General features: G+C 34.5%; 1 protein-coding gene across 1 annotated transcript; it reads left to right on the top strand.

Annotated features, from left to right (window-relative positions):
• Window positions 1-1,268: 1,268 nt before the first annotated feature.
• xrcc1 (X-ray repair complementing defective repair in Chinese hamster cells 1) lies at window positions 1,269-27,263 on the top strand. The gene is made up of 18 exons (XM_048153067.1): window positions 1,269-1,426; window positions 2,918-2,998; window positions 3,303-3,395; window positions 3,586-3,693; window positions 5,963-6,121; window positions 6,226-6,303; window positions 6,392-6,515; window positions 10,273-10,370; window positions 11,860-12,016; window positions 13,236-13,476; window positions 13,583-13,699; window positions 17,888-17,966; window positions 18,235-18,328; window positions 21,693-21,735; window positions 22,846-22,985; window positions 23,078-23,168; window positions 23,314-23,389; window positions 26,227-27,263. The coding sequence occupies exons 2-18, from the start codon at window positions 2,948-2,950 to the stop codon at window positions 26,332-26,334; spliced, it is 1,857 nt and encodes a 618-aa protein (XP_048009024.1). The 5' UTR covers window positions 1,269-1,426; window positions 2,918-2,947; the 3' UTR covers window positions 26,335-27,263.

Here is a 27,263-nt window from a genome sequence, read left to right as displayed (position 1 = left end):
TCAAAGGCTCAAGCCTCTGTTACAAGTTCTGAAATGACGTTTTGGAATTAGAGGCTTGGGATGAGATGCGTAAGAAATTAGTCCCACACACAAGAGTGTTTAAGGACAAAAACCTGACTAATGTCTTGAAATACAACATTTAAACTGTCTTGAGGTGTGGTAACTGTAGTACAAGTGGAATAATAGACTGTGGTCCGTCGAATTGTTAAAATAATGCACACCTGAGGTGTAACCAAAGTCCCTTTAAGACAAGTCTTTTCACTCGGCGGCCATCTTTGAAACACCTCTCGGGCATGCAAGTGCAGCTCCTATCTCTTTGAATGGGGAAACATCAATTTCTCCAAAGCTGTTTGCCAAGCTTTCGATTAAATTTCATATTTGAAATCACCAATGAAATCTGACAACAACTGCCTCATGAATTTTGTTTCTAAACGCTTGAATCATGACAAAAAACTGTATTGTCCCTAACCTGGGGTAAATTGAGCCAGAGGAACACTTTTTTTATAAGAAGCCATATTTTTAGAACCCTTTGTCATAGATGTATTCTGTGACAGAATAAATATTCTTTAAAGGATTTAAAGTTTCCGCATTCTTCAAAGAGCTTATGCTGAATGTTCTACGCCACCAGTTTAATTTTTTTCTGTAAGTAGAAGAATGCGGAAACGGGAAGTACGTTCAAGGCAATATTTTGTGTTTATAAAGCATAAACGGTTGTATTTTTTTCAAAAATGACCGATCGCTTCACTAGATAAGACCCTTATTCCGTCTGGTAATGTTTAAAGACCTTTGAAACTGCACTGAAACTGACATTTGGACCTTCAACCTGTTGGTAGCCGTTGAAATCCACTATATGGAGAAAAATCCTGGAATGTTTTCCTCAAAAACCTTAATTTCTTTTTGACTGAAGAAAGACATGAACATCTTGGAAGACATTTGGGTGAGTAAATTGTCAGGAAAATTTAATTTAAAGGTGGACTTATCCTTTAAATACTTTCATTATACTTCTGCCTCATTTTCCCTTATCTCGAGGACCACATAAGTAAAAAGTGGCTCATCTTACCCCACTCTCCCCTACTGAATTCTTTTGCGAAAAGTAAAAGTGTAAGCGTAAACAAATGAATAAAACGAGTAAATTAGCGAATAAAATATTCCTTTATGTATGACAGCTCTCAGTTTGTAAATTAGTATAATTTAAATGTAATTTTGTTTAAGACTCCATTTTTTCACCCCTGAATGTTTTGCAATTAAAACGGGCCTTTATTTTACTAGCTACGAGTTCCTGTGAAGCGTCGCTCTGATACGACGGCAGGCGGAAGTGACGTCGCGTGTTGTGAATTGAGAGGGAGTTTGTATGCGTGTTCGTGAAACAGTCTCCACATAAACTACAATAAGCCACATATCTGAGGTCTGCGGACTTTGGACTTCGGTACAGTGTTCTTAATTTAATTCAATCGAGTGTCTGAATGTTTTCAGCCCTGTTTCTGTCTCTTTAATGACCGCTGTAATGCAGCTCTATTGTTTGCTAACAGCACTGTGAAATGAAGTAACGTTATGCTAGTTAACTTAACTCGTCTCTTTAATGGTCGAATAATACTACCTAAACTACAGCAGAGACATTGTAGACAATCATTTGGTCCAGATGTGAGCTGATAATGCACTCCGTCTCGTATTATTACGAATGACAGCTAGTCTAACAGATACTCAGTGTAAACAAAATATATTAATACGTTGCAAGATATTAACTGTTTTGAAGTCTGTCTCTTTAATATAATGATCGAGTTGATCTCTTAAATAATTTTGTATTTTTGTGAAGTCAAAACACTCATCATGCATTTGTCAAATATTTGAGTAGAATATAATGAAATACATCGTAGGTTAGATAACAGCAAAAATGTGAACAAAAATGCCCATATTTAAAATATGAATGTCGTTGTTGTCATTTTTTTTGTTACTCTGTGCATTAGTTAATATCTGACCCAAGTAACCCCAATATTTATATATTACTCTTGTGTATATTAAAAGACATTTGATGTCTGATTTATGATAGAATGATTCTTTTGAGTCGATTCACAGAGAGAGTGCTTCAGTCTGAACGATATATATTATATACGATATGTCTGTGTGTGTATATATATATATATAATATATATAATATCTGAAATACAAAGCTTTTGTAACATTTTACACTACTGTTCAAACGTTTGGGGTCAGTAAGAATTTTTTTTTTTTTTTTTTAAAGAAATTAAAGAAATTAATACTTTTATTCAGCAAGGATGCATTAAATCAATCAAAAGTGACAGTAAAGACATTTATAATGTTACAAAAGATGATATTTCAAATAAACACTGTTCTTTTGAACTTTCTATTCATCAAAGTATCCTGAAAAAAAAAAATATTGTACACAAATATTTTGTACAATTGTAAACAACAAATGTTTCTTGAGCATCAAATCATCATATTAGAATGATTTATGAATGATCATGTGACACTGAAGACTGGAGTAATGATGCTGAAAATTCAGCTTTGCCATCACAAGAATAAATTACATTTTAAAATATTTTCAAATAGAAAACAGTCATTTTAAATTGTTATTACATTTAATTATTTCACAATATTACTGTTTTTAATTAAGTAAATGCACCCTTGGTGAGCAGACGAAACTTATTTTAAAAACATTAAAAATCTTACCGATCCCAGACTTTTTAACAGTAGTGTATATATAATAAAACTCTTATCCAGCAATCACAAACAATTGTAAAGGTGGTGGAAAAGTCACGACAATTCATTGCTCAGAATTTATTACAGATCATAGTGTTATGCGGGTCTGCTGCATTTTCATGCTTTCTTTTACATTTATAATTTTCACTATTAATGAATATTAAATGAAAATAATTATTTTGTTGTACTGTGTTTTCAGATTTTATGAGACCAGAGACGAGTGTTGAACATGCCTGAAATCAAACTTAAGCATATCGTGTCTTGCAGCAGTGAGGACAATGTAAGTAGCCTTTTATATTTAATCACAATAATATGATTTAATGGCTTTCCAAAAAAAAAAAAAAAATCAAGGCCACCTTACAATCAATGTACAATAACCTAGAATCAAGAGAAAACTCTATATGTGAGGACAGAGAGAAATCTATTGAAATGATGAATCAAACTCTAACTCTGTCTCTCATTTAAACTATTGAAAACATCGGTCTAAACACTCTCACAAGATGAGGAAGAATTGAAACTAGTGAATACCATGACCAAATAGAAGAATTGTTTATTAATGAGACTCGTTGAATCCTTCTGCAAAGACTCACAAGGCGGACAACCTCTTGAGCTCCGACACGTACAGGAAATGGAAAGCTGCAAGACCTGGAGAGAAGCAAGTTTCGGTCATTCTTCAAGTATGACTTTTATTTCTGTTTATTAATATTTAATTATTTAAAAATAAAAATAATATTTATTTATTAAGTAAATGAATAAAAATATTTTTTATTTCCAAGATAATAACCGAACTTGCACTTTTTTTAATAACTTTATTAATGATTCCTTTAAATGACATTTTTTTTTTTTTTGTCTCTGTTGTTTCTCCAGTTGGAAAAGGAAGAGCAAATTCACAGCATAGACATTGGAAATGAAGGCTCTGCTTTCATTGAGGTCCTTGTTGGACACTCCACATCAGTCAAAGATCAAGACTTTGAGGTGTGTCTTAATGTTACAAGCTTTAGCAGCATCAAACTGCATTATCTTAGAATACATTAGTTTGTTATTAGCCAATTTAGTTTGAATAATACACATTATTTCAAAGCAGTTTTACAGAAAATGATGTTAATGTTCATAATATCTAAATATTGTCATGCCTTATAGCTGCATTTAGCAGATTAGAGCTGGATGACAATATAGTTTACATTTTGCAATGAAATAAACAATCAAGCAGTTGAGATTTGCTGTATAGTGTATATTGCATGACATGTGTTCTTGTATATCCAACTTTATATAAAGAGCTAGGTGATAATATAGTTACATTTTGTGAAGAATTAAAAAAAAAAATCTTTTCAATAAGTCTTTCAATAATAAATTTTCCATCTTAATTACGAACACCTAACGCTCCACCATAGTTCATCAACTAATGAACACAATATGTATAATTCATATTTATTTATTTGTGACACCCATTTAACACCCATGCCTACTTATTATTTTTTGCTCTTATAATTACCAACACATTTAACATAATAGCTGCATAGACAATATATCTCCTATACATCCATGTAAATAACATCTTGTAGTGGTCAATATTATTTTAGTATCATTGAGATGCTATCATATTTTTTTATTATTAATAAATTGAATATATTTTTATATTTTCTCAGAGTTTTTAGGTTGTGTTTAAAAAAACAGAGTGCATATGCTTGCATTCTGCCCTTGACTATATACATTTAAAAAGTTTTTAATATTTAATATTAAATGCTAAATTAAATCTGACTAGACTTACATTTTGGTTGAACTATACATTATACATATTGTTGCATTTTTGTTTTGCAATATAAAGTGACACAATATATTGTTACACCCCTAAAATATACCAGTAATGTGCATTTACATTACATTAATTCATATAGCACACACTTTATCCAAATATTTCCTTGACAATTAGCTGAAATAAGTTTGTGTTTTAATGTATTATTTTATTTCAGTTAAAGAGGACCTATTATGCCCCTTCTCACAAGATGTAATATAAGTCTCTGGTGTCCCAGAATGTTTCTGTGAAGTTTCAGCTCAAAATACCCCACAGATCATTTATTATAGCTTGTCAAATTTGCTGCTATTTGGGTGTGAGCAAAAACACGCCGTTTTTGTGTGTGTCCCTTTAAATGCAAATGAGCTGCTGCTTCCGGCCCACTTTCCAGAAGAGGGTGGAGAAACATTTTTTTATGGTTTTAGTTACCTATAATAGTAAACTGTATTTTTGTATATCTGTTTATTCTTTACATTCTGTATCTTGTATCCAGGGCTTGACATTAACACCCGCCAACCCACTAAATGCGGGTAGATTTCAGCTGTGGCAGGAAAGACAGCCACTCCCACTAGCCACTTTGGCGAGTTGAATATAATTTCAGACTACAGCCTAATCAAAGGTACAATTCTTTATCGATTAACTTGCTGTTAGTGAAGGCGGGATCAGTGGAATCGCTGAATGACAAACAACAGAAGCGCTCTCTCTGTTGCGCGCGTGATCAGTTCTCCTTGCTCCTGAATAGTCAAATACACGCACAGATGTCAAAATGTCCATCGCGTAGAGTATCTCGCGTGAATACAGTCGGTTATGGCTTAAGTGGACGTAAACAGATGGGTAATAACTGGATATGTATCAGTATATTATGTCCATGCATTCAGCAGCCAAATTAAATACCTGTCTGTCATTAATGTTAATCAAACAACAAAAGATATTAAATAAATGTATACATGTTAAATAAAAAAATATATATATTTTTTAAATTTAGTATTTGTAATTTGCTTCTTTGTTCTTTTTATATAGCCTAACAAAAAATTCTCATATGCTCATATTGCCCACCCCTTGCCCACCTGTACATACCAGCCGATATACAGTGTCTTGATTTGGGTTGTCACTCTGTATTTGAAAGTTTGAAATGGTTTTAAATCTTGTAAATCAAGTAAAATGACTCAAAATCAAGTAATTTTAGCATGCCAAAGTCAACTTTAATCATATAAAATGTAATTTCTCAACAGCTAAATTGTGGCCAGTTAAAATGCTGAGTGGATAGTAACTTTGGAAAACCACTAGCCACAGTGGCTGGTGACCAAAAAAGTTAATGTCAAGCCCTGCTTGTATCTATGTAAAGTTGTTTCTTGTTTGCTTGGGCACACTTGAGGTATAAAACTGATTCTGAATAATGTGTCATTTTCAAAGCTGTTAGTGTTAATTTGTCTTTCTTGTGACCCGTTGTAGGTTCTGTTGGTCACGTCGTCCTTCATGTCACCCACAGAGAGCCGTAACGGCACAAACACAAACCGAGTGCGCTTCTTCGGACCCAGCCAGCTGGTGAAGGCCACGGCGCAGGAGAAGTGGGACCGCTTGAAGATTGTGTGCAGTCAGCCTTACAGCAAGGTGAACACTGTCATTATTTTCTCTCATGTCATTAAAAACCCATATGCACCCGACACGACAGTAAGAGTGTGAATTGTGAGCCTTAATTATCTGTTTGTGTGCAGTCAATAGCGTATGGAATCACCTTTATAAAGCTGCATTCTCCTCCAGATGGTAATGATGTTCCCATCACGACTCCACCGGTGAGTGCTGTACCTCCACAGCTCGTGTTCAGTGTCCTGCTGTTTGACGGCGTGAGCTCTTGAGATCTGTTGTCTCTCTTTCTAACAGAAACTAACGAAACTGGGTCAGTTCCGTGTTAAAGACGAATCCCCTTCTTCTGGCTCAAATATCCAGCCGGGAAGTCTGTTCTTCAGTAGAGAGAGCACTGCTAAATCCAGCACAGGACTGAAAGGTAATGCATAATACAGTATTAATGTAAACTGTTTATAATGAATCCCATAGGCTACATAAATGATTGAACCTTTAACACTGAGCAAGTATTATCAATACAGTACTTTAAACTTAATTTGTATGTCGCTTTGGATAAAAGCGTCTGCTAAATGAATAAATGTAATGTATATGTAAATTACAAATGCCTTTGCTGGTATTAGGCTTGTCATAATCATGAATTGTGTGCTGAAGATACAGATAATTGCGATTAACAATTTAATTCTACTTTGTTCTTCACAGTGCATTACTAATATGTAATTTTTTTATATTTTACTTTGAATTGTATGTAATATAATAATAAAAGTTATTAAAAGTAGTCCCATATGTTTTACTTAAATGCTGTAAAAATTAATGTTTATATAATTATTGTAATGTATAATTAATATGTGACCCTAGACCACAAAACCATCATAAATCGCATGGGTATATCTGTAGCAATAGCCAACAATGCAATTTTCCAATAGTGAATACCATGTGAATACAATTTCCAATTTCCAGTGCCAAAAAATCATTAGGATATTAAGTAAAGATCATGTTCCATGAAGAAATTTTGTAAATTTCCTACCGTAACTATATCAAAAATTTATTTTTGTAAGTAATATGCATTGCTAAGGACTTCATTTGGACAACTTTAAAAGTGATTTTCTCAATATTTCGATTTTTTTTTTTTTTGCACCCTCAGATTCCAGATTTTCAAATAGTTGTATCTCGGCCAAATACTGACCTATCCTAACAAACCATATATCAATTGAAAGCTTAATTATTCAACTTTCAGATGATGTATAAATGTCAATTTCAGTAAATGTACCCTTATGACTGGTTTTGTGGTCCAGGGTCAGATATAATATAATATAATATAATATAATATAATATAATATAATATAATATAATATAATATAATATAATATAATATAATATAATATAATGCAGTCTGAGACATGATACATAGATGATAGGAGACACGGTATTGTGCATTTTATGGCATTTCTTTATATGCTTAAAGGGATAGTTCACCCAAAAATGAAAATGTGATGTTTATCTGCTTACCCCTAGGGCATCCAAGATGTAGGTGACTTTGTTTCTTCAGTAGAACACAAATGATGATTTTTAACTCCAACCGTTGCGGTCTGTCAGTCGTATAATGGGAGTGAATGGGAACTTTGTCTATAAGAGTAAAAAAAACATGCACAGACAAATTCAAATTAAACCTAATTAAATCCTAAGACACGAAACGATCGGTTTGTGCGAGAAACCGAACAGTATTTATATCTTTTTTTACCTCTAAAACACCACTATGTCCAACTGCCCTGCGTATCTGGTTAGTGAGGTCGAAAAATGCGTTCTGATGACGGAAGTGATGTCTCACGCTTTGCTTCAATGAGTGCGAGACATCACTTCCGTTGTCAGAGCGCGTTCAGACCTCACACACCGGATGTGGAGGGCAGTTGGACATAGTGGTGTTTTAGAGGTAAAAAAAGATATAAATACTGTTCGGTTTTTCGCACAAACCAATCTTTTCTTGTCTTAGGACATCAATGTGTCGTCACGAGCCCTGGGGGTAAGCAGATAAACATCAAATTTTCATTTTTGGGTGAACTCTCCCTTTAAATTTCCCTTATTTAGAAGGCAAAATGTGATTTTAAATGAAACTGAAACTGCACAATTATCACAGTTATTTCAAGTAATTGTGATTTGATCAAATAACCACACTGTAAAAAAGAAAAAGTTAGTTCAACTCAAATTTTCAAGGCAACCGACTGCACAGAATTTTTGAGTTGAAGATATCAACTTATTTTTTTAAGTTTTGAAGAACTACAATTATTAAGTTGCGTCAGCTAAGTTTTTCAAGTTCTGACAACTAAGTTTTTTAAATTCAAGTTACTGGAACTTTCAAGTCTGTAAAAGCTTACTATTTTGAGTTCAGATTACCATCCCTGTAATAACTTACTATTTTGAGTTTAAATTTTGATTGGTGGCTCCCATCATGCACTGCAACATGAAGCACTTTTTTTGATTGTCACCATTGTTGAGAGTCATATGCTGATTCTTGATGTCTGTGTGTTTTAAAAAAATAAACCCTTCAGATTATAAAAGCTCTGCTGGATCTCAAGTGGTAACCGATTTACTATAAGAAATAATATAACATCTATATCACCAGTTAATGCTGGACGTCACCAATGAATCTGGCCATTTCACAATGATAAAACACAACCATTATGACTGTGCTTCCCAAAGCATTGTAAACCTAAATTGATCAACTTTGGCTCACAGCACTATTGGGAAACACAACTCAGTTCATAGTTTCTCTGGCCATAACAAATGTGCTCTACAAACACAAAGTTGGAGCAGCCAGAGATAAATTAATGTTAATAAATAGAGTCAAGAGCCCAACTAAAGGAAATGCTTTTCACCATCATGGTGACTTCAAACTAAACTTTCAATAAAACATTAACATCTAAACATCTGTTAATTCTCAGTAAGAACTTTTGTTGATGTATGACAGAAATCAAATCAAACTGGTTAATAATAAGTGTAATAATGTTTAATGGCTGGAAGTCAGTTGTAGTTGTTGTGTCTCTCTCTTTTTCTCTTGTTGTTTCTTCAGTGATTCTGCTTATTATCATCAGGTGTCTCCACTAATTGTCAATCATCACTCAATCATCACTCAATTATCTCATTAACTTTAACACTGCTTCAGTGTTACTTTTTAACACCCGGCAAGATGGACTCATATGTACACTTTGGGTGTTAATTTAACACTGGGGATTTTGCTTTGTGGGTGTCAACTACAACTTCAAAATAAAATCTCAATTTATAAAATAAGATGAACTTTTCCTCAGAAATGTCTGAAAGCGAGTTCAAGTGGCTTACAACAGATAGTTCAAGTTCCAACTAGCAATTTTATTGTCAGTGAATGCAAAAATCTTAGTAAGGTGAACAATTTTGAGTTGTCGTTTTTACAGTGCATGGTCAGACGAATAATCAATAATCATGACAGGCCTAGCTGGCATATTTTAGGGGTGTAACAATATCTCTTGTTGTCACCATATATCTCAAAACAAAAATACAACGACATGTATCATGTATAGTTCACCCAAAATAAAAGTTTAGACAGGTAATAGTGGTAATAGTGCATCAAATATGATAAACCCAGACATCAAATCATACATTTGGGCTTCCATGTTTATTCATTTTAAATCAAATTAAAAATGAATGGAATTAATAATATATAATATTTAACCCCTTAACCCCTTAAGTGTCACCCCCATTTTTGAGAATATACATGAAAATGCAATATCCAAACTTAAATGATTATATTTCAAGAATGCTTTGGAGTACAGAAATAAGTTGGTCTTGTTTTAAAGAAGACACAAAGTAGTGATATAGAAATTAACTAAAAGAAATTAAAATACTGTTTACATGGTACCGCAACTTCCAATTTCAAAACGGGCTAAATCTTTGTCTTTGTTAAAGTATCTTGAGGGTATTGTATTGAGATCAGTATCAAACAAATCATGACACTGGTGTATTGTTACATCCCTCGTAAATTTTGTGCAAATGGTCCAATATTCAGTGTGGGGAGGGGGAATTATATTGTATTAAATGTTACTGTTCCTGTAAAGTAAATACATTTTGTTTTTCTTCCAAGCCAGATTTTATCCAGAAGTATATAGAAGTAAATGTTGTAATCTTCATTATTACCTGCTTGTTTCTATCAGTGTCTCCTCAGAATGAAAGGTTGAGTTACGCCGCTGCTGCTTTGAAGTCCGACGGTTCGTCCACACATTCATCTCCCAGCAGCACCAGCACACAACAGGTACTGACACATTTGCACCTTCCTCTCCAGAACATGTAGATCAGTACTAAAGTTGGTCCGAGTTTTTAGTTCTTTTTTTCCTATTTAGTTGTGCGACTACCATTCAGGGGCTGTAAGATTTCTTTTTGAAAGAATACTTTTATTCAGCAAAAACTCAAATTTTTAAATTGATCAAAACTGACAGTAAAAAACATTCAGTGTGGTTCTTTTGAATCTTCTATTCATCAAAGCATCATGAAAAAAATGTATCACAGTTTCGACAAAAATATGAAGCGGCACAACTGTTTTCAACATTGATAATAATAAATGTTTCTTGAGCAGCAAATCAGGATATTAGAATGATTTCTGAAGGATCATGTGACACTGAAGACTGGAGTAATGATGCTGAAAATTCAGCTTTGATCACAGGAATAAGTTAGATTTTAAAATGTATTCAAATAGAAACCAGTTATTTTAAATTGTAATTATATTTCAGATATTACTGTTTTTACTGTATTTTTGATCAAGTAAATTGCTTAGAAGAGACTCCTTTCAAATCTCACCAACCCTAAACCTTTGAACACCTCAGCGTTTCTCTCTTCAGGAGTGGAGCTGTATAATAACAAGCCCCATATAACTGTATTCTTGTCCTCTAACTAATGAGTGCCCCATTTTACTTCCTTATTAAATTAGCTGCAGTGCTTTGGTCACCATAAATCATCTCTCCGATGCGAACACATTTGCTGATGCTATTGTTTTTATGCTGAAGTGGCAGATATTTTGTAGTCACCTGCAATGGATTATTGATATCATTCCAGAATTATATCCTTATAATAACTTGAACTGGAAAAACTGTGAATCTCAGCACAGCAGGACCCGAGATGAAGATGCTGCACCTGCTGTAGGACATCAGCGGCTACTCATTGAAAATATTAAAGTCACCATGAAATCAAAACTAACTATTCTAGTTTTTATGGAATATTACTGTATTTCTTATAAATAATGTATCCATGCACATCATTTTTTTAAATTCATGTGCCTCGTAATCTTTAATCAAAATAACTTCACCTCCCTCTTTCAGCGACATCTCTTCCTTCCTCTGATGATGTATTTACTGGTGTGAGGGCGGGGCAACCTGTCACTCATATGAGATCAACCAATAGCAAACCACAACCATCCAATCAATTCCCCAAAGACAAAATCAAGCCCCGCCCTACATTTTTTTTCTGATTCAAGAAGCTGTTCACTCGGATATACGTCACGATAGGGAAGAAAAGACTATCGCAACTTCCATTTCATGCCGACTTTGTTTAGAAAAAAACTCTGAGAATTAAAGAAACAGTTAAAAAGTTATTTTTTCCCTCATGTCGCTTCAGACCTGTATGACTGATGGATGAGAGGATGGTGATTTGTACTTGTCAAGCTCCAAAGAGCATGTCAGAGTATCATAAAAGAAAGTCTGTACTTTGAGAACCGCTGCTTGATGTGTTTCCTGTTGTGTTTCTTATAGGCTCCTGTGAAGAGGAAGTTTGAGTTTAGTAAAGAACGTCTGGAAGCCGCAGGTCCGCCGCCCAAAAAGCCCAGTTCATCTGCCTCTGCTGAATCAAACTCTGCCACGCCAAAATCTAAAGCAAAAACCAGTGCAACTGCAAGTCCCATCTCCACCGGTAAATAAAAAGATTTCATATTCATTGAACACATGAAGTCAATAGTTCTCAGAAACTTGGAATGTCCAAATTTCTGGATTAAAGAAGTTTTAAAAGCTGAATGTTCTTCAAGGTTTCTGCTCTTTTAAACTAATGAATCTCCATGACTCTTCCAGTCGTTCCTGATTTACTGGATCAGGATTTTTTAATAACATTTTTTTTACTCACCATTTTTACCTGAAATTATTTGTGAATATTTTAGAGTTTGGCATAACTAAAAAAATGTATATTCACTATAAAAAGACTTTTCCAGGATTAAAGATCAACTTTTAAAATGAGGCTTTCTCATATTATCCTGGTTTTCCAAGACTGAGAGAATCCTGGTTATTCAAAGACAAAAAACATTTTAGAGGAGAGTAGGTGAATTAAAATAAGAAATATAAATAAATAAATATATATATATATATATAATATTACACCGTCCTGCATCATATTTGCTGAAAGAAATCCAGTACTGATTTTGCTAAAAAATAGTACGCCACACTTTCTCACAAAACATGATATGCACTTCATAGGATTTTTGCTTTCAACAACCATTTGTGAGGTGAAGAAGTCTTGTATTATCTCTTAATCACCAGAAAAAATGCCACAAAGACATGATTCCTCTGAGCCAGGTTACAACTATTTCACATTCATGACTTTTTAAAAAGGTTTTTTTGCAAAAGCTAATTTTTTTTTTTTTTTTTTTTTCTTTCCCAAAGATGCAGGGCTGTGTACAATAAGGTTCCATTATTTAACTTTAGTTAATGTATTAACTAACATTAACTAACAATGAGCAATACATTTGTTAGTATTTATTAATCTAAACTTTATTTAAACAAATACAACTATTCATTGTTAGTTCATGTCAGCACAAGTCCATTAAATAATATTAAAAGATACAACTTTTGACTTTAATAATCTATTAGTAAATGTTGAAATTAACATGAACGAGTTTTAATGTATGCTTTAGAAGTATTTTTCATTGTTAGTTCATGTTTACTAAGGAAGATAACTAATGTTAACATATGGAACCTTATTGTAAAGTGTTAGCAATGTATAAAATAGATTTTTAGTTTTTTGTCTTTTTAGTAGTAAATTTTAAATTTCTTTTATCTACTTTTCAATCATTTTAAGTCATCTTGATGCCTCCTTTTTGAGAACCACTGCACAAACTGAATTCCTGATGGTGAATTTGTAGCTTCTCCAGGCCAAAAGACATCAGATAAGAGAGAGAGTCCTAAATCCAAGCCAGAGCCCAAGCCAAAACCCAAACCTAAGCCCAAGTCTGCAGAACCGGTTGCTTTCAACCGCATCATGGAGGGAGTCGTGTTTGTCCTGAGTGGCTTCCAGAACCCCTTCCGTGGAGACCTGCGGGACAAAGCCCTGGCCATGGGAGCCCGATACAGACCCGACTGGACTCCAGACTCCACACACCTCATGTAAGGATCCTGTCCATCAGTGTCCTGAAGCATTCAGAGCCTCATGATGTGTGTCAGCATTCAGAGACGCCTCGTGTTTGTTGAGCTTTTTGTCTCTCTCCTGCAGCTGTGCGTTTGCCAACACGCCCAAGTACAGTCAGGTGAAAGCGGCCGGAGGCATTATCGTCAGGAAGGAGTGGGTGATGGACTGTCACAAAACAAAGCAGAAGATTTCCTTCAAACGGTGAGAACGGCAGCATAGCGTCAGAGAGCTTTTGTTTTTGTTTGTCATTTATTAGTAGCAGTCAACAGATGTGGGAAAATCTGCTGTAGTGAATATTATTTTTTTTGATTTTGCACTGCATGTTTAATTGGCTCATTTGTGCTTGTGATAACATCATTCAGACCAGTGTTCTTGTTAGCTAAAACTATTAAAAATAGGTTTGTTTTTTTTAAATAAGCTTAGATAAAATGAAATATGAATATATAAAATTTAAATCTAAAACTAAAATTAGAAATGTTGTTTTGGTAACTAACTGAATAAACAAAATATGTTAAAGTACTGAAATCACTCAAACAAATTAAAATAAATAGAAATATTTAAAACAAAGTGACAAATGCGCATACAGTAGCAAAATTACTAAAACTTGAAGTAAAATGAAAACTGAAAAATAAATATAAAAGTTAATTGAAAACTAAAGTATTTTAAAAAATTAATTTATTAATCAGTTCATAGTGCTGCCAAACTATTAATCGTGATTAATCACATCCAAAATAAAGGTTTGTTTATGTAATGTGTGTACTGTGTATATTTATTATGTATATATAAATACACACACATGCACAGTATATATTTAAGAAATATTTATGTGTGTGCGTGTGTGTGTGTGTGTGTGTGTGTGTGTGTGTGTGTGTGTGTGTGTGTGTGTGTGTGTGTGTGTATACATATATATGTAAAATAATATTTGTTAAATATAAACATGCCTGTGTGTATATTTCTTTATACATAGTAAATATACACAGTACACACATTATGTAAACACAAACTTTTATTTGGGATGTGATTAATCGTGATCAATTGTTTGACAGCACTCAATAAATACTATACTGTTGTATAAATAATATTAAAATAACACAGATTCAGACATTTATTTATGCAGTTATCATCACTAACATGAGGTGGACTGAATGTTCATTATAAAACCGTTTTTTTTCTGACACTCTGCAATTCTGTGCAAAAGAGTGAGAATAGAAAATCATATTATGACTGTATTGTGCAAGAACCTCCAAAATGAACCATAGAGAATTAGATGACAGTACTACACCGATCGATCTGACCTTGCATTATTATCAGAATGAAATTGAGCTTGTGTGAGATTTGCTAGTCGAGTCACACAGATACTGACTCCAGCGAGATGCACAAGCTCTGATGATGTGGTGCTCATGATTTCACAGACGTTGATGGTCTCTGTAATGACCTATCTGATTGTGCGGCCCGTTCAAAGCGTGCGGTGATGTGAAGCGCAGAGTGTCCTGAATAATGAATGACTGTTACTGAAGTTACTTTCTTAGCAAAGGGCTTTCGAGGTCCAGTGTCCATGTTTTTTAGCCTATCAGATTTGACATATCTTCTGCTGTTTCTGCAGGTAGGTTTGTGTTGAAAAAGCTAAAAAAGACAAACTAAACAGCCATGTGTTCAGGCAATTTAAAGGGTTAGTTCACCCAAAAATGAAATTTCTGTCAAAGTTACTCACCCTCATGTTGTTCCAAACCCTTATGGGTCTTACGAGTTTGGAACAACATGAGGGTGAGTACTTAATGACAGAAATTTCATTTTTGGGTGAACTAACCCTTTAATAAATTAACGGCTTCATTCATTGGCTAGTCTGTGCAATAGTACTGGGTCCTATTGGATATTCACAATTATTTTGCTGGTAATGTGAAATTATGCAACATTATCAATCATTTATTTAATGCAGTTTTTGTTTTTAATGATAGATGGAGATATATGCAAAATATTACTGGTAAATATTGCTGTTTATTATTTATGTATTGTTATACTGGTGCATGTAGAATTTAGTGAAAAACACTTTGGAAATCTAGTACTCTTTAACTTAATGTACTAAAACCTATACAAACATAAGTTGTAATAATATAAATGTATACAATCTATATATACAATCAAACCAAAAATTATTCAGACATTTTTTATATATTTTTACTAGTGGGTGCAGAACATTATAGTTCATTTATGTAAGTGAGGATAGCAAAATAAAGTAAACTGACATATTATACCCAAAAATTCTTCAGTGGACTACCAGTAAAATTTATAAAAATTTGGAACCAAAATTATTCAGACACTTTGACCTGACCATGTTTTGCTTAAGTGTTATCTGACATAATTAAGATGTAACTCTGAGGTCTTGTCATAATTTATTACCATTTTTTAAACTATAGTGAATTAATGAATGAAATGTTCAAGGTGTCTGAATAAATTTTGGTTTGACTGTATATATATATATATATATATATATATATATATATATATATATATATATATATATATATATATATATATAGTGTGTGTATAAACAGACACACACACACACAATATATATATATATATATATATATATATATATATATATATATATTATATTGTGTGTGTATAAACACACACACACACACACACACACAGTATTGAGATGTTGTTTTAGCTATGTTGCATATTGCCCAGCCCTAGTGATGATTATCATAAATGCTGCTTGATAAAAGGCTGGCGTTAAGTCCAGAGCTGAGTGTGCTTTGTGTGTGTTTATCCGTTTAGCAGTTGTCTCGTCTGTTATCGTGGATTGGTTTAGCTGAGGCAGCTGTGTTCTTCTGTGCGTGGCTCTCTATTGTGCCCGCTTTGAGTGCCCACCTCAGATTATGTATTCTGTATTTAAAAGCTGCATCTGCCATGGGTAATTAAAGCAGCCACTTCCTTTGAAGATAAGGAGTGTGTATCTGTCCATGCACATGTCTCTCATGCTGTCCAACACAGATCAGTTCGGTTGGTTGTAGATCAGAACCACTGGCCATGTTTTGTTTTTTTGTTTTTTTTCTCTCCAGTAGCGATACAGGAGGAATGGGAAGTGCAGGAAGAAGCATGCCCACTGATGCTTATTCACAAACCTGAGATAAAAATACTTCCACTTGAGTGCAGGCGCTAATTGTTCATGTTTTTAATGTACAGTTTAAAGGAATATTTCAGCTAAAACTAAAAATTTGGTTGAATTTTTTTTTTTTTTTTTTTTTTTCTCCTCCATTTTACCAAATTATTGTATCCTTTTCCATGAAACAAGTTGAGATGTTGTGCAGAATCCCCAAGATGCTCTTATCAGTACAATGAAAGTGGAGGGTGATATATACTGCAGTAGATTCGTGCACTATATTCCATGTCTTATGAAGTCACATGTGACATAACAATAGTCCATATGACACATATATGCTCTAATAATTTTATTATGCTTTTTGTTTTTGGAGATTGACAGACCAGTTTCCATTATTTTGATTAGAGCACTCTAGACATTCTGCTAATGGAGTGTCTATTTACACTAAGTGCAAATATTCTAGCTTGTTGGCAAAGGCTATTTATACTAACTCCGCCCACCGCACATCATCATCAACAACAACATTTCTTTCTGGCATTTTTTTCCATCATCAACCATGTAAAACTCATAGCTAGAATCAAGTAATAGATGCATATTTTCATCACATACCAGGTAGTCCAACTTGGGGTGAATATTGCGTGTTTACGGCAATCGAGTTGCCCAATTCCTGTCATTCGCCTCGCCCGGCGTTAATCTATTCGTACATCTATTCGTGTCTTTGCATTGACTTTGTATGTAATGTACTTGTGCAAATAATTAATTTCACTTTTGGTGTGCACACACCATAAGACGCGTTGCAGATACTTTTACCACAATCGACCCGATTTCGAATCCGCCTTTTGCCGAACTCGTTCTTCTCCCTTTTCTTATTGCATAGCAGATTGGAAAGGCATTTATTTTCAATAAATATGAAGAAAATATGTGAAAAGTGGAATTAAAGCGGTTATTTAATAATAATATGTTTATTGGGTAGGGTTAGCGATAGGTGTTGTCCCAATAAGGTGGCATTTATTTAATAAATAATCATTTTCACTCAATATGTTATTATTTCTTCTGTTTTATAATGTATTAAAATACTGAGGTGCACATGTGCAAAATGTAAATGTACAGAATAAATAAATAAAAATACCAGGTCTGATTTGCTCTTGCATCTCTTTCCCTAAACATATTCATCAATGCCTTCAAATTTAATTCAGCTTCTGTACTTGATGTTTGGACATCATACATCCCCATCCATTTCCAGCAATACTCAGTCTGCTGTTTCTCATTGTGTTTTTCAGGTATCTCATGGATGGAGCCGAGTCCAGCTCGGAGAGTGAAGCAGAACAGGATGAGAGTGAGGAGGAAACGCAGAAAACAGTAATTGCTTTGTCTGCCATTTATATGTTTTAGGAATCATGTATTAAGAAACATGAAAAACCATCTTAATGCGGTCTTCCCATTATGGTTTTCATGTGTGAATAAAAAGAGCGACATAACCTTGGTGCAGCGTGCTGTTGCCATAGAGACATCCTCCTCAGATTTGTTGACTTCCCAACATGCATCATTGACTCACAAGCAGGAAACACATAAGTGACATTAATCCGAAACCAATTGCATAAGCATCGTTTTTCTCATGCTTCCCTAGAAAACACCAGAAAAGAGGCATGTGACCCCAAAAAAGAAGCCGATTAAGGAAGAAGAAGAGGATTATGGTGGTTCAACGGATGCGGAAGGCGCAGGTAAAGACAGAATAAACTAGAGATAAAATGAAATCAAAAATGACAAATGCAGGGTCTTATTTTGGTCTCGTGCTTACTTATTTCCTATTGAAAACATGAAGTCTACTGCATTCTAGTCAGATGAGAGGGGAGAGAGTTTTTGATTGGACAAAAATATGTGTAGTGCAGCATTGAATATCTTGTTGCACTCAGAAGTGCGTCAGAGTCTGAAAGTAAGATGGGTTGTGAATGGCATTTCTTGTTGCCATTAAATGCTACACTATTAGGGCTGATGGAATTTGTTTCCACAACTTGTTTTACAGGATCATTTAGGTTAGATGTGCTGTAGTGTGTGTGTGTGTGTGTGTCTGCTTTGATGGAGGTCTCTTTGTTATATATCCATGTCTGTCTTGCAGCTTGAGAGATTTCATACAAACTTGTAGAACTCTTCTAAATGGGTAGTTGAAGGATGAAGGGTTTGTGTATGCACTACAAAATGTTGCTAAAAATCACAGCTCATGAAAAACATTTTTGTGACGGTTTGCACCAGTAATTTTATTATGATTTATATGCTATTATAGTATTTATTACCAATTTGAATGTTTTATTTTTATATTTAGTTTTCATTTTCAAGATTTAGTAAATTACTTTTTGTCATTTTTACTGTTTTGTTTTAAAAATATTTCTATTTAGCTTTATATTTTTTAGTTTTAGTCTAATATTTACTCACCCACATGTCTTTCCAAACCGTAAGATTTTTGTTCATCTTCAGAATACAAATGAAGATATTTTTAATCAAATCTGTGAGATTTCTGTCCTTCCATTGGCAGTCCATGCAACGACCACTTTGACGCTTCAACAAAGAGATCGTAAAACTAATCCATATGAATTGTGTAGTTTAGTCCAAATTTTCTGAAGAGACACGATCACTTTATATGATGAACAGATTGAATTCAGGCTTTTATTCACATATCAACTTTGATCAGTGAACATAAACAGAAGCTCTGCCATACTTGCTTGATGCACATGAACAAACCTCATTGGTTCTTCCGGAAAAAAATATCTCCATTTGTGTTCCAAAGATGAACAAAAGTCTTATGGGTTTGGAACAGCATGAGGGTGAATAATTAATGAAAGAATTTTCATTTTTGGGTGAACTAACCCTTTAACAATAACAAAACACTCAAGTCAATAAAGCGGCACTGTAGCAAAGTTGTTCTCCACTTTTGACATCAAAACCTAAACAGATGTGCACAAGGCATTGAAAAAGCAGACATGACTTCAATAAAGTTGTTTACATGCAAAGCCAGGTCAGGATAATGGGTGATAATGTAGCTGCTTCGATTTCACTTTGCTTAAATCACTAATGACCTTTCACCCTGATAAATGAGTGGCCTTTCAACGTCTACATGACCTTATGCATTGTCGCCTTTTTAAGCAGAGTCGGTGTAAGATCATGAAGGTAAAGCTAGACAGTCATGTACAAGAGAAAGCATTTGATTGTTTGTCTATAGCAATGATGTGTCACCGTGCTTCTCCATCAAAATCAATAATGGTAATTTTGAAAGATTTATTGATTCTGCCGTCTACGTCACCTTCAGAAGCTTAGCTGCCTGAACACAGCAGAACAGGTAAAGCATGTCAACTACATGAATACCTGGGGTTCATGCCCTCGTCGAAAATCGTTAATATGTCAACCTGTTTGCCTTTGGGTCCCGTCACTCCGGGAGGGGGAGAGGCCAGTTTAATGAAGTGCGTGTAAAGCAGCACTCCAATCAATCAGAAAAAATAAAAAATGGAGGGCCAGAAGAGAGCAGTAGGATTGGAGAGGCTGGAAGTGCGTTACAGACACTTGCCCCGAGCATTCGCAGAGAGGAGACTTGGGCATGTTTCTCATTTCTATGTAAATTGAGGGGCCGCAAGAGCGGGCGTGAGCAAACCTCCCTCTCCTGGATGTGTTCATGCAACTTGAAACCATTGAGAGAGGAAAATGGTGAATCATTGTCCATGAACGCTGCTTCATGATCATCATTAGGGCTGAGCGGCATACTGTGCAATGTTAGAGATGTTTCAGCAGGTAGAGGTTTTGATCTAGCATTTATACCACAGGTGGATATATTATCATAGTTGTATTGCGAAAATACAACTGTGCTGTGCTAATTGTACAGCGAAAATACAGAGCTGCTCAAACAAGTCAATGTAAGGAGATGCTTTTAGCCAAAACAATAGGATGTTTTATAATTGACCATTTGAGTGTTTTCTTTTAATCTCAAATGTGAATCTGTTTTTAAAACTGATAATCATTTGTTTTTTGCATTGTCCATCAATTTCCAAAAAAAGAGAGAAAATGGTAACACTTTACAATAATGGCCTATTAGTTACCGTTAGTTAATGTGCTAACAATGAGCAATACATTTGTTAGTGTTTATTTATCTTTGTTAAAGGTGCTAAAGAGGATGTTTTGTTTTATACATTTTTGCAATATTACTTGAAACTGTCTTTACTAACTGATAAAAGACTATTTATTAGGTGCACTGAAAGTAATAATATTAATATACATCATCTGTGCACGAGGTAGGGCCTTAAAAACATCAGCCAATCGCGTAAACGATTGGCCCTCTGGCTTGTCAATCACTGCCGTGACGTTCCTTGTGAGAGACGTGCGCGGATTGGCCCTCTGGCTTGTCAATCACTGCCATGACGATCCATGTGAGAGACGAGCGCGGCTGCGCGCTCCAGTAACTTTCCACACTCCACAGGCGCCGCATGCAATGTTTTTGTCAGGAGACAGGAGTAACAACTGCAGATTATGAGTCACCTGCGGTGAGTCCGACATAATGAATCCACAACACAGCGAATGCCGGTGGTAAACACTCGTGTTCCAATACGAGTGTTTACGAGTTTTGGGAGGCGTTCCTTCGAAGGAGGGGGGTTGTTCTTACGCATGCGCTCATTTCAAAAACTCAGTCTTTGGATTCTCAGTCGACGAAAAAATCCTCTCTATCACCTTTAATGTTAGTTAAAAATACAACTGTTCATTGTTAGTTCATGTCAGCTCAGGTCCATTAAATACTATTAATAGATACAACTTTTGATTTTAATAATGTACTCATAAATGTTGAAATTAACATTAACTAAGATTAATAAATGCTTAGACGTATTTTTCATTGTTTGTTCATGTTAACTGATGCAGTTAACCATCATGTTAACAAATAGAGCCTTATTGTAAAGTGTTACGAAGAAAATAATCAAATGAAATGAAGCACATTTTATTTTCTGGACTGTCCAAAATTGGCTTACTGCATCATTATTAACAATAATATTGGACATAACGTCTACAACTACTACTGATTCATGTTTTTTAATGTTGTACATCCCCTCACAGAGGATGACGCGTCTGGCATGGACACTGAAGATGAGCTGAACAGGTAAGATATTGCATTACAAATACATTGCCTAAATTTAGTCTAAAGGCTTTTAGAAAAACTGAATATTTAAAATCTTATTTAGTTTTATTTTTGACTAACTAAACCTGTCTCTCGCCATGAATATAGCCATAGATGCTGACATGATGCTAAAAAGGAAAAAAGAAACACACATTTCCATCATGTGTTAATCAATGCTCGTGTTCCTCCTCCAATTGTCTTTTATTGTCTTTAAATTCTCATTATTCATGCTCTTGAATAATGTCTAAATGCATCTGTGCTCCCCGGCGAGCTAAAGGAGAGTTATTGATCACAGCCAAAGAGCAAACCTGCATGATGGTTGTTTTCAGATTGCATTAGATACAGATACAGATACAGTGCTCTCATTCTTTCTGTTTTACATACACCACATGTCAGAAGTTTGGGGTCAGTAAGATTTTTTTAAATGTTTTTGAAAGAAGTCTCTTATGCTCACCAAGTCTGCATTTAATTTATAAAAAATATAGCAAAAACTGTAATTTTGTGAAAAATTAATACAATTTAAAATAGCTGAATATGTTTTAAAATTAAATTTATTACTATGAGGCAAAGCTGAATTTTCATTACATCACATGATCCTTCAGAAATATTTCTAATATGCTGATTTGCTGCTCAAGAAACATTATTATTATCAATGTTGAAAACAGTTGTGCTGCTTCATATTTTTGAGGAAACAGTGATACATTTACTGATTAATACAGTTTAAACATACAGATTAATTTGATATTTTGTGACATTATAAATCTATACTGTCAACAGATCGATTTAATGCATCATTGCTGAATAAAATAATTATTTTGTAAAAAAGTCATACTGACCATGCCAAAAATTACCTAAATATTTAATAAACACAAATGCATTGGCCCACTCTGTGCATGCTTATTTGTTAAATATTTTTGCTAATTTGATAATGCATTATAATTGACAGCAGAATCTCTATTGGTTAAAACATTTCTACTGTTGTGCGGTATCATATTTGCCACCTCTCAGCCCTACCAGACAAAAGACCTCACATTTACAACCTATGATTGTCATCCGATGTATAACACTCCTGTGTTTGTTCGGCTGTTTTAGGGTGGAGATGGAGAGCAGGAGGAAAAAAGCAGCGAAGGAAAGCGCAGGTGTGGTGAAAGATGAAGATCCGTATGGCGGCTCTACAGATGAGAACACAGATGCTGAGGAAGAGGAGGATAAACCCATCCCTGAACTGCCAGGTCTGACGCCTCCCAGTTCACCTCGACAGGGAAGTCTTGAGTATCAACAAGAGCATCTCTTCATTGAATCATCTTTATTTTTACTCCTTCAGACTTCCTAAAAGGGAAGCGCTTCTATCTCTACGGCAAGTTCCCGGACAACCAAAAAAGGCAACTTCAGCGCTACATCATCGCCTTCAACGGGTATGAGACAGTCATGTGTTTAGATAAGTGCAAGAGCGTGAAGCTGCTGTAATCCATTTGAAGCGGTTTAGATGCATGGCGTTAGCGTGAGAGGCTGTAGGTGGAGTGTGACTGATGAAGTGATCTGATCTATTTGATTCCTCAGAGCTGTTGAAGACTATATGAGCGAGAAGGTCCAGTTTGTCATCACCAGTGAAGGATGGGACGAATCTTTTGAGGATGTGAGTGTTCCTTGTTTTTTCTTTTTCAACTTTTAGGTGGTGTCAAGTCACTTTTATTTCTATAGTTCTTTATTCATGACATGGATGACACGCAAGTCTGTGAAGCGCTCCATATTTTTGATTGGCCCCCCATTCACTACCATTATAAATCTTTGGAGAGCAAGGATATTTTTGAATATATCTCCGATTGTGTTCATCTGAAAGAAGATAGTCATATCTTGAGGGTGAGTAAATCATGGGATAATTTTCATTTTTGGGTGAACTATCCCTTTAAAGTTTCAGACTGGTAACCCGAAGGTTGCAGGTTTGAGTCTCAATACCAGCAGGAAATGACTGAGGTGCCCTTGAGCAAGGCACCTAACCCCCAATCACTCCCCAGTGCCACAGCAAAATGGCTGCACACTGCTTCGGGTGTGTTCACAGTTTGCTGAACTGTGTATGTTTGTTCACTTCTCACTAGTACTCCTAATGTGTGTTCACTAATTGGATAGGTTAAATGCAGATGACAAATTCCAAGTATGGGTTACTAGGGATACGACACAATATATCGGCCACAATATCGGTATCGCTGATAAATGATCATTTTTAATGTTATCATTATCGGCCTGATAAGAACATTTGGCCGATATATTAAAGCCGATAAATAATGGATTATTTCCTCCAGCTGAGACACTTCAGATGTGCACTGATGATGTTTTGAATTGCTTGAATTATGACTGAAATCACTTCAAAAAGGAAAATACAGTTAAGCGCAACATGTGCAGCGCAAATCAGTCGTATCGGCTACATAAAATTATAATGAGAACATTATAATTGTATGTTTGGGACATGGCTTTTAATGGTGAGACTTGTTTTTGTAATCAGGCTCTCAAAAATTATATAAAAATTTGCATTTAGATTTATCGGCCAATATATCAGTTATCGGCTTTCAAATATAAATATTTTCAAATCGTTGCATCCCTATGGGTTTTCCATACTTGGCCATCAGTTGTTATTCAGCTTGAGTCACGTCAATGTTGATTCAGTTTAGGGATGGGCATTTTTGGCAATTTTTAATTTCGATCATTGATAGGTTTCAAAAACGATTAATCGAGTACTCGTGTGGGGGGCGGGGCGGGGCATGGAGATAATGAAAATATCTGAGGACTGTTATGAAAATTAATGTTAAAAATATGACATGAGAACCTGTCTATGAAAACATGAATGTGATTAGAACTGTTAGATTGATTATGATGCAATTTTATTAAGAAGCATCTAAAAGGAATAACTGCCTGAGGTGAAGAGTAGCTTTATGCCAATAAACTGAAGCCTGTTCTATGACACATCCTATTATCATAATATTAACATCAATCAACATCCTATAATTCAGATAACTTAGATACATAATATAGACGTAACACATTACAACTTGTATCTGCATAAAAGGATGCAAATGCCATTGAACTTTAAGTTATGCGCTATATAGAGAGAGAGAGTGCGCTGTGATGCGCTTTCATGACAGCGCGCTGAATCACGAGCAAGTACAGAATTTACTATAGATTTCTCTAAAGTTCTCATTATAATGCTGTTTATGGCAGATTTGTGATTTATTTTCATCTACATTATTAAGTGATTCCTTTGCATAAATTACCTGCGTGTTTTCGAAGCTATACGAGTTATACAAATTGGCATATGTCATTGAACAAATGACAAAAAAAGCACTGCTGCATTATTATAACATCAGTTTTTTTTTTTTTTTAAAGAAACATCTAGCCTAAAAGCAATCAAATAACTCTATCAGGCATTGTATTTGAGCATGAAACTAAACACTGATATGCAGCGCATTCAGCATGTTCATAAATGCTGATATCATAATGCATCCTATATTAGATTAATCAGATGAAAAAGTTTGCGAATGCAAACGTGAGCTTGACCGAAAGTGTAACTCCGATTGCGCTTTAAAAACACAGCCAACGAAACGAAAGCACAACAAATTCACATTCTATTAGGCTACATTAGTGTCACTATTGTAATTTTTTATTTATTCTAATACTTCTTCCAATATATTGGATTCAATTTGCACTTTCTGATCAACCAAAATGTTATTTTACATGAGAAAAAGCATGTTGAGAGTCGTGACAGGACAAAGTTTGAGCGCCACCCAAAGTGCTGCTATAACCAATCAGGAGAATAAAAAAAAAAAATAAAAAAAATAAATAAATAATAAAAAAAAAAAAAAAAAAAAAAAAAAAATATATATATATATATATATATATATATATATATATATATATATATATATATATATATATATATATATATATATATATATATATATATATATATATCGATCATTGTTTACATGATCGATCGTCTCTGTCACGGTTGAGTACTCGAGGACTCGATCGCTGTTGCACATCCCTAATTCAGTTCAGTTCAATAACATAATGGTGTCTTTGGTAGATATTTGAAAGTATTACATACATAAAGTTGTCAAGATTGTTATTTTCTGTGCTGTAAGTACATTTTCTACTGCAAAGTGCCCTTTTTGACTATAAAATTATTTAAAGAACCAATATTTATACAGGACTGGAAACATCCATTGCTTTTTGACTAAATTCATTGGTCTCTGTCTTTTTCATATCGTCATGCTTTAATAGACCACATTTAAACAGCTTTGAGAAAGTCTTCACCGACAGCACATGCAGATCTGTCTCTGTTCAGCCCGAGTCATTCATGTGATGTGATGTTCTTGTAGTAATGAAAACTCTCTGCTCTCTCAACCCTTTCAATCATCTCAAGTCAAGGTCCTTTTTTCCTTTTCATCCTTTTTTACTGTCTGTTCTGTCTTTTTACAGGCTTTGATGGAAAATGGAAGTCTGAGTTTTGTGAAGCCTTCGTGGATTTTCGCCATCAATGACAGGCAGAAAATGTTACCGTACCAGCCCTACACTGTAGTCCCTTAAGAGATTTTTAAACGTCTTCTTGCTCTTTGAGAGGATATCCATCAATCCCAGCCTTGACCTGAGCAGACCTTGCTCATCTTAGGGAAATAGTTCAACCCATAAATTGTTTACTCACCTTTATGTCGTTCCAAACCTGTATGACTTTCTCTCAATCACTGTTGATCTTTTTTTGTTTTGCAAAAAGCATACATTCTGTTAAACATCTTTTCTGTTCCACGCAAGAAAGTCCATACGGGTTTGGAAAGACATACGAATGAGTAAATTATGAATTTTCATTTTTGGGGTGGAACATTAATAGGCTGTATCTGTCAGGTCTTTGTTCTGATGTTGAAAAAAATGGACTAGATACCAACCTGCCAAGCCAGAGATAAAAGACTCTGATCCATATTCATGATCTGTTTTACCAGCGATCCAAAAGCTGTTTATGAAGCTGTTAATTTTTAATTACTAAACTGAATCTGAAGTCCCTTCTGAATCTGACTTATGCAGAACATGCTCATTTAATATGTATGTTCACATATATGGTCAATTATTGATTTGCTGATCCATATTCATATTTGTTGCCCTCGTTGCTTAAGAATAGGAGCTTTTCAACATCTGTAGGTGTGGTCTTCAGAATTAATGTTACAATAATATTGCTTATGTTTAGAGCTCTTTGAATATTCAAACAACCATATTTAAGAACGAAAAAAAGCACCTGAAATAAATATTGCTGTAAAAACACTGATTGGTTACATTTATTGGAGAACAGTTTATGATGTGAACTCTCATAGTTTTAATGTTTGTTTTTGTTTGTTTTTTGAACACTTTTTATTTTGGATTCCCTTTAATGTGTCTCAATTTTTATTTTGTTTTTTAATGTTGTTAATATTTTGAAGTTCCTGTTTGAAGCAGTTGCAGAATAAAGTTGGAAAATAGTTGTTTATTTA

The sequence above is a fragment of the Megalobrama amblycephala genome, linkage group LG13 (assembly GCF_018812025.1).
Source record: "Megalobrama amblycephala isolate DHTTF-2021 linkage group LG13, ASM1881202v1, whole genome shotgun sequence".
NCBI classification, from domain to species: Eukaryota; Metazoa; Chordata; class Actinopteri; order Cypriniformes; family Xenocyprididae; genus Megalobrama; species Megalobrama amblycephala.
This window is presented reverse-complemented; position numbering and strand designations above follow the sequence as displayed.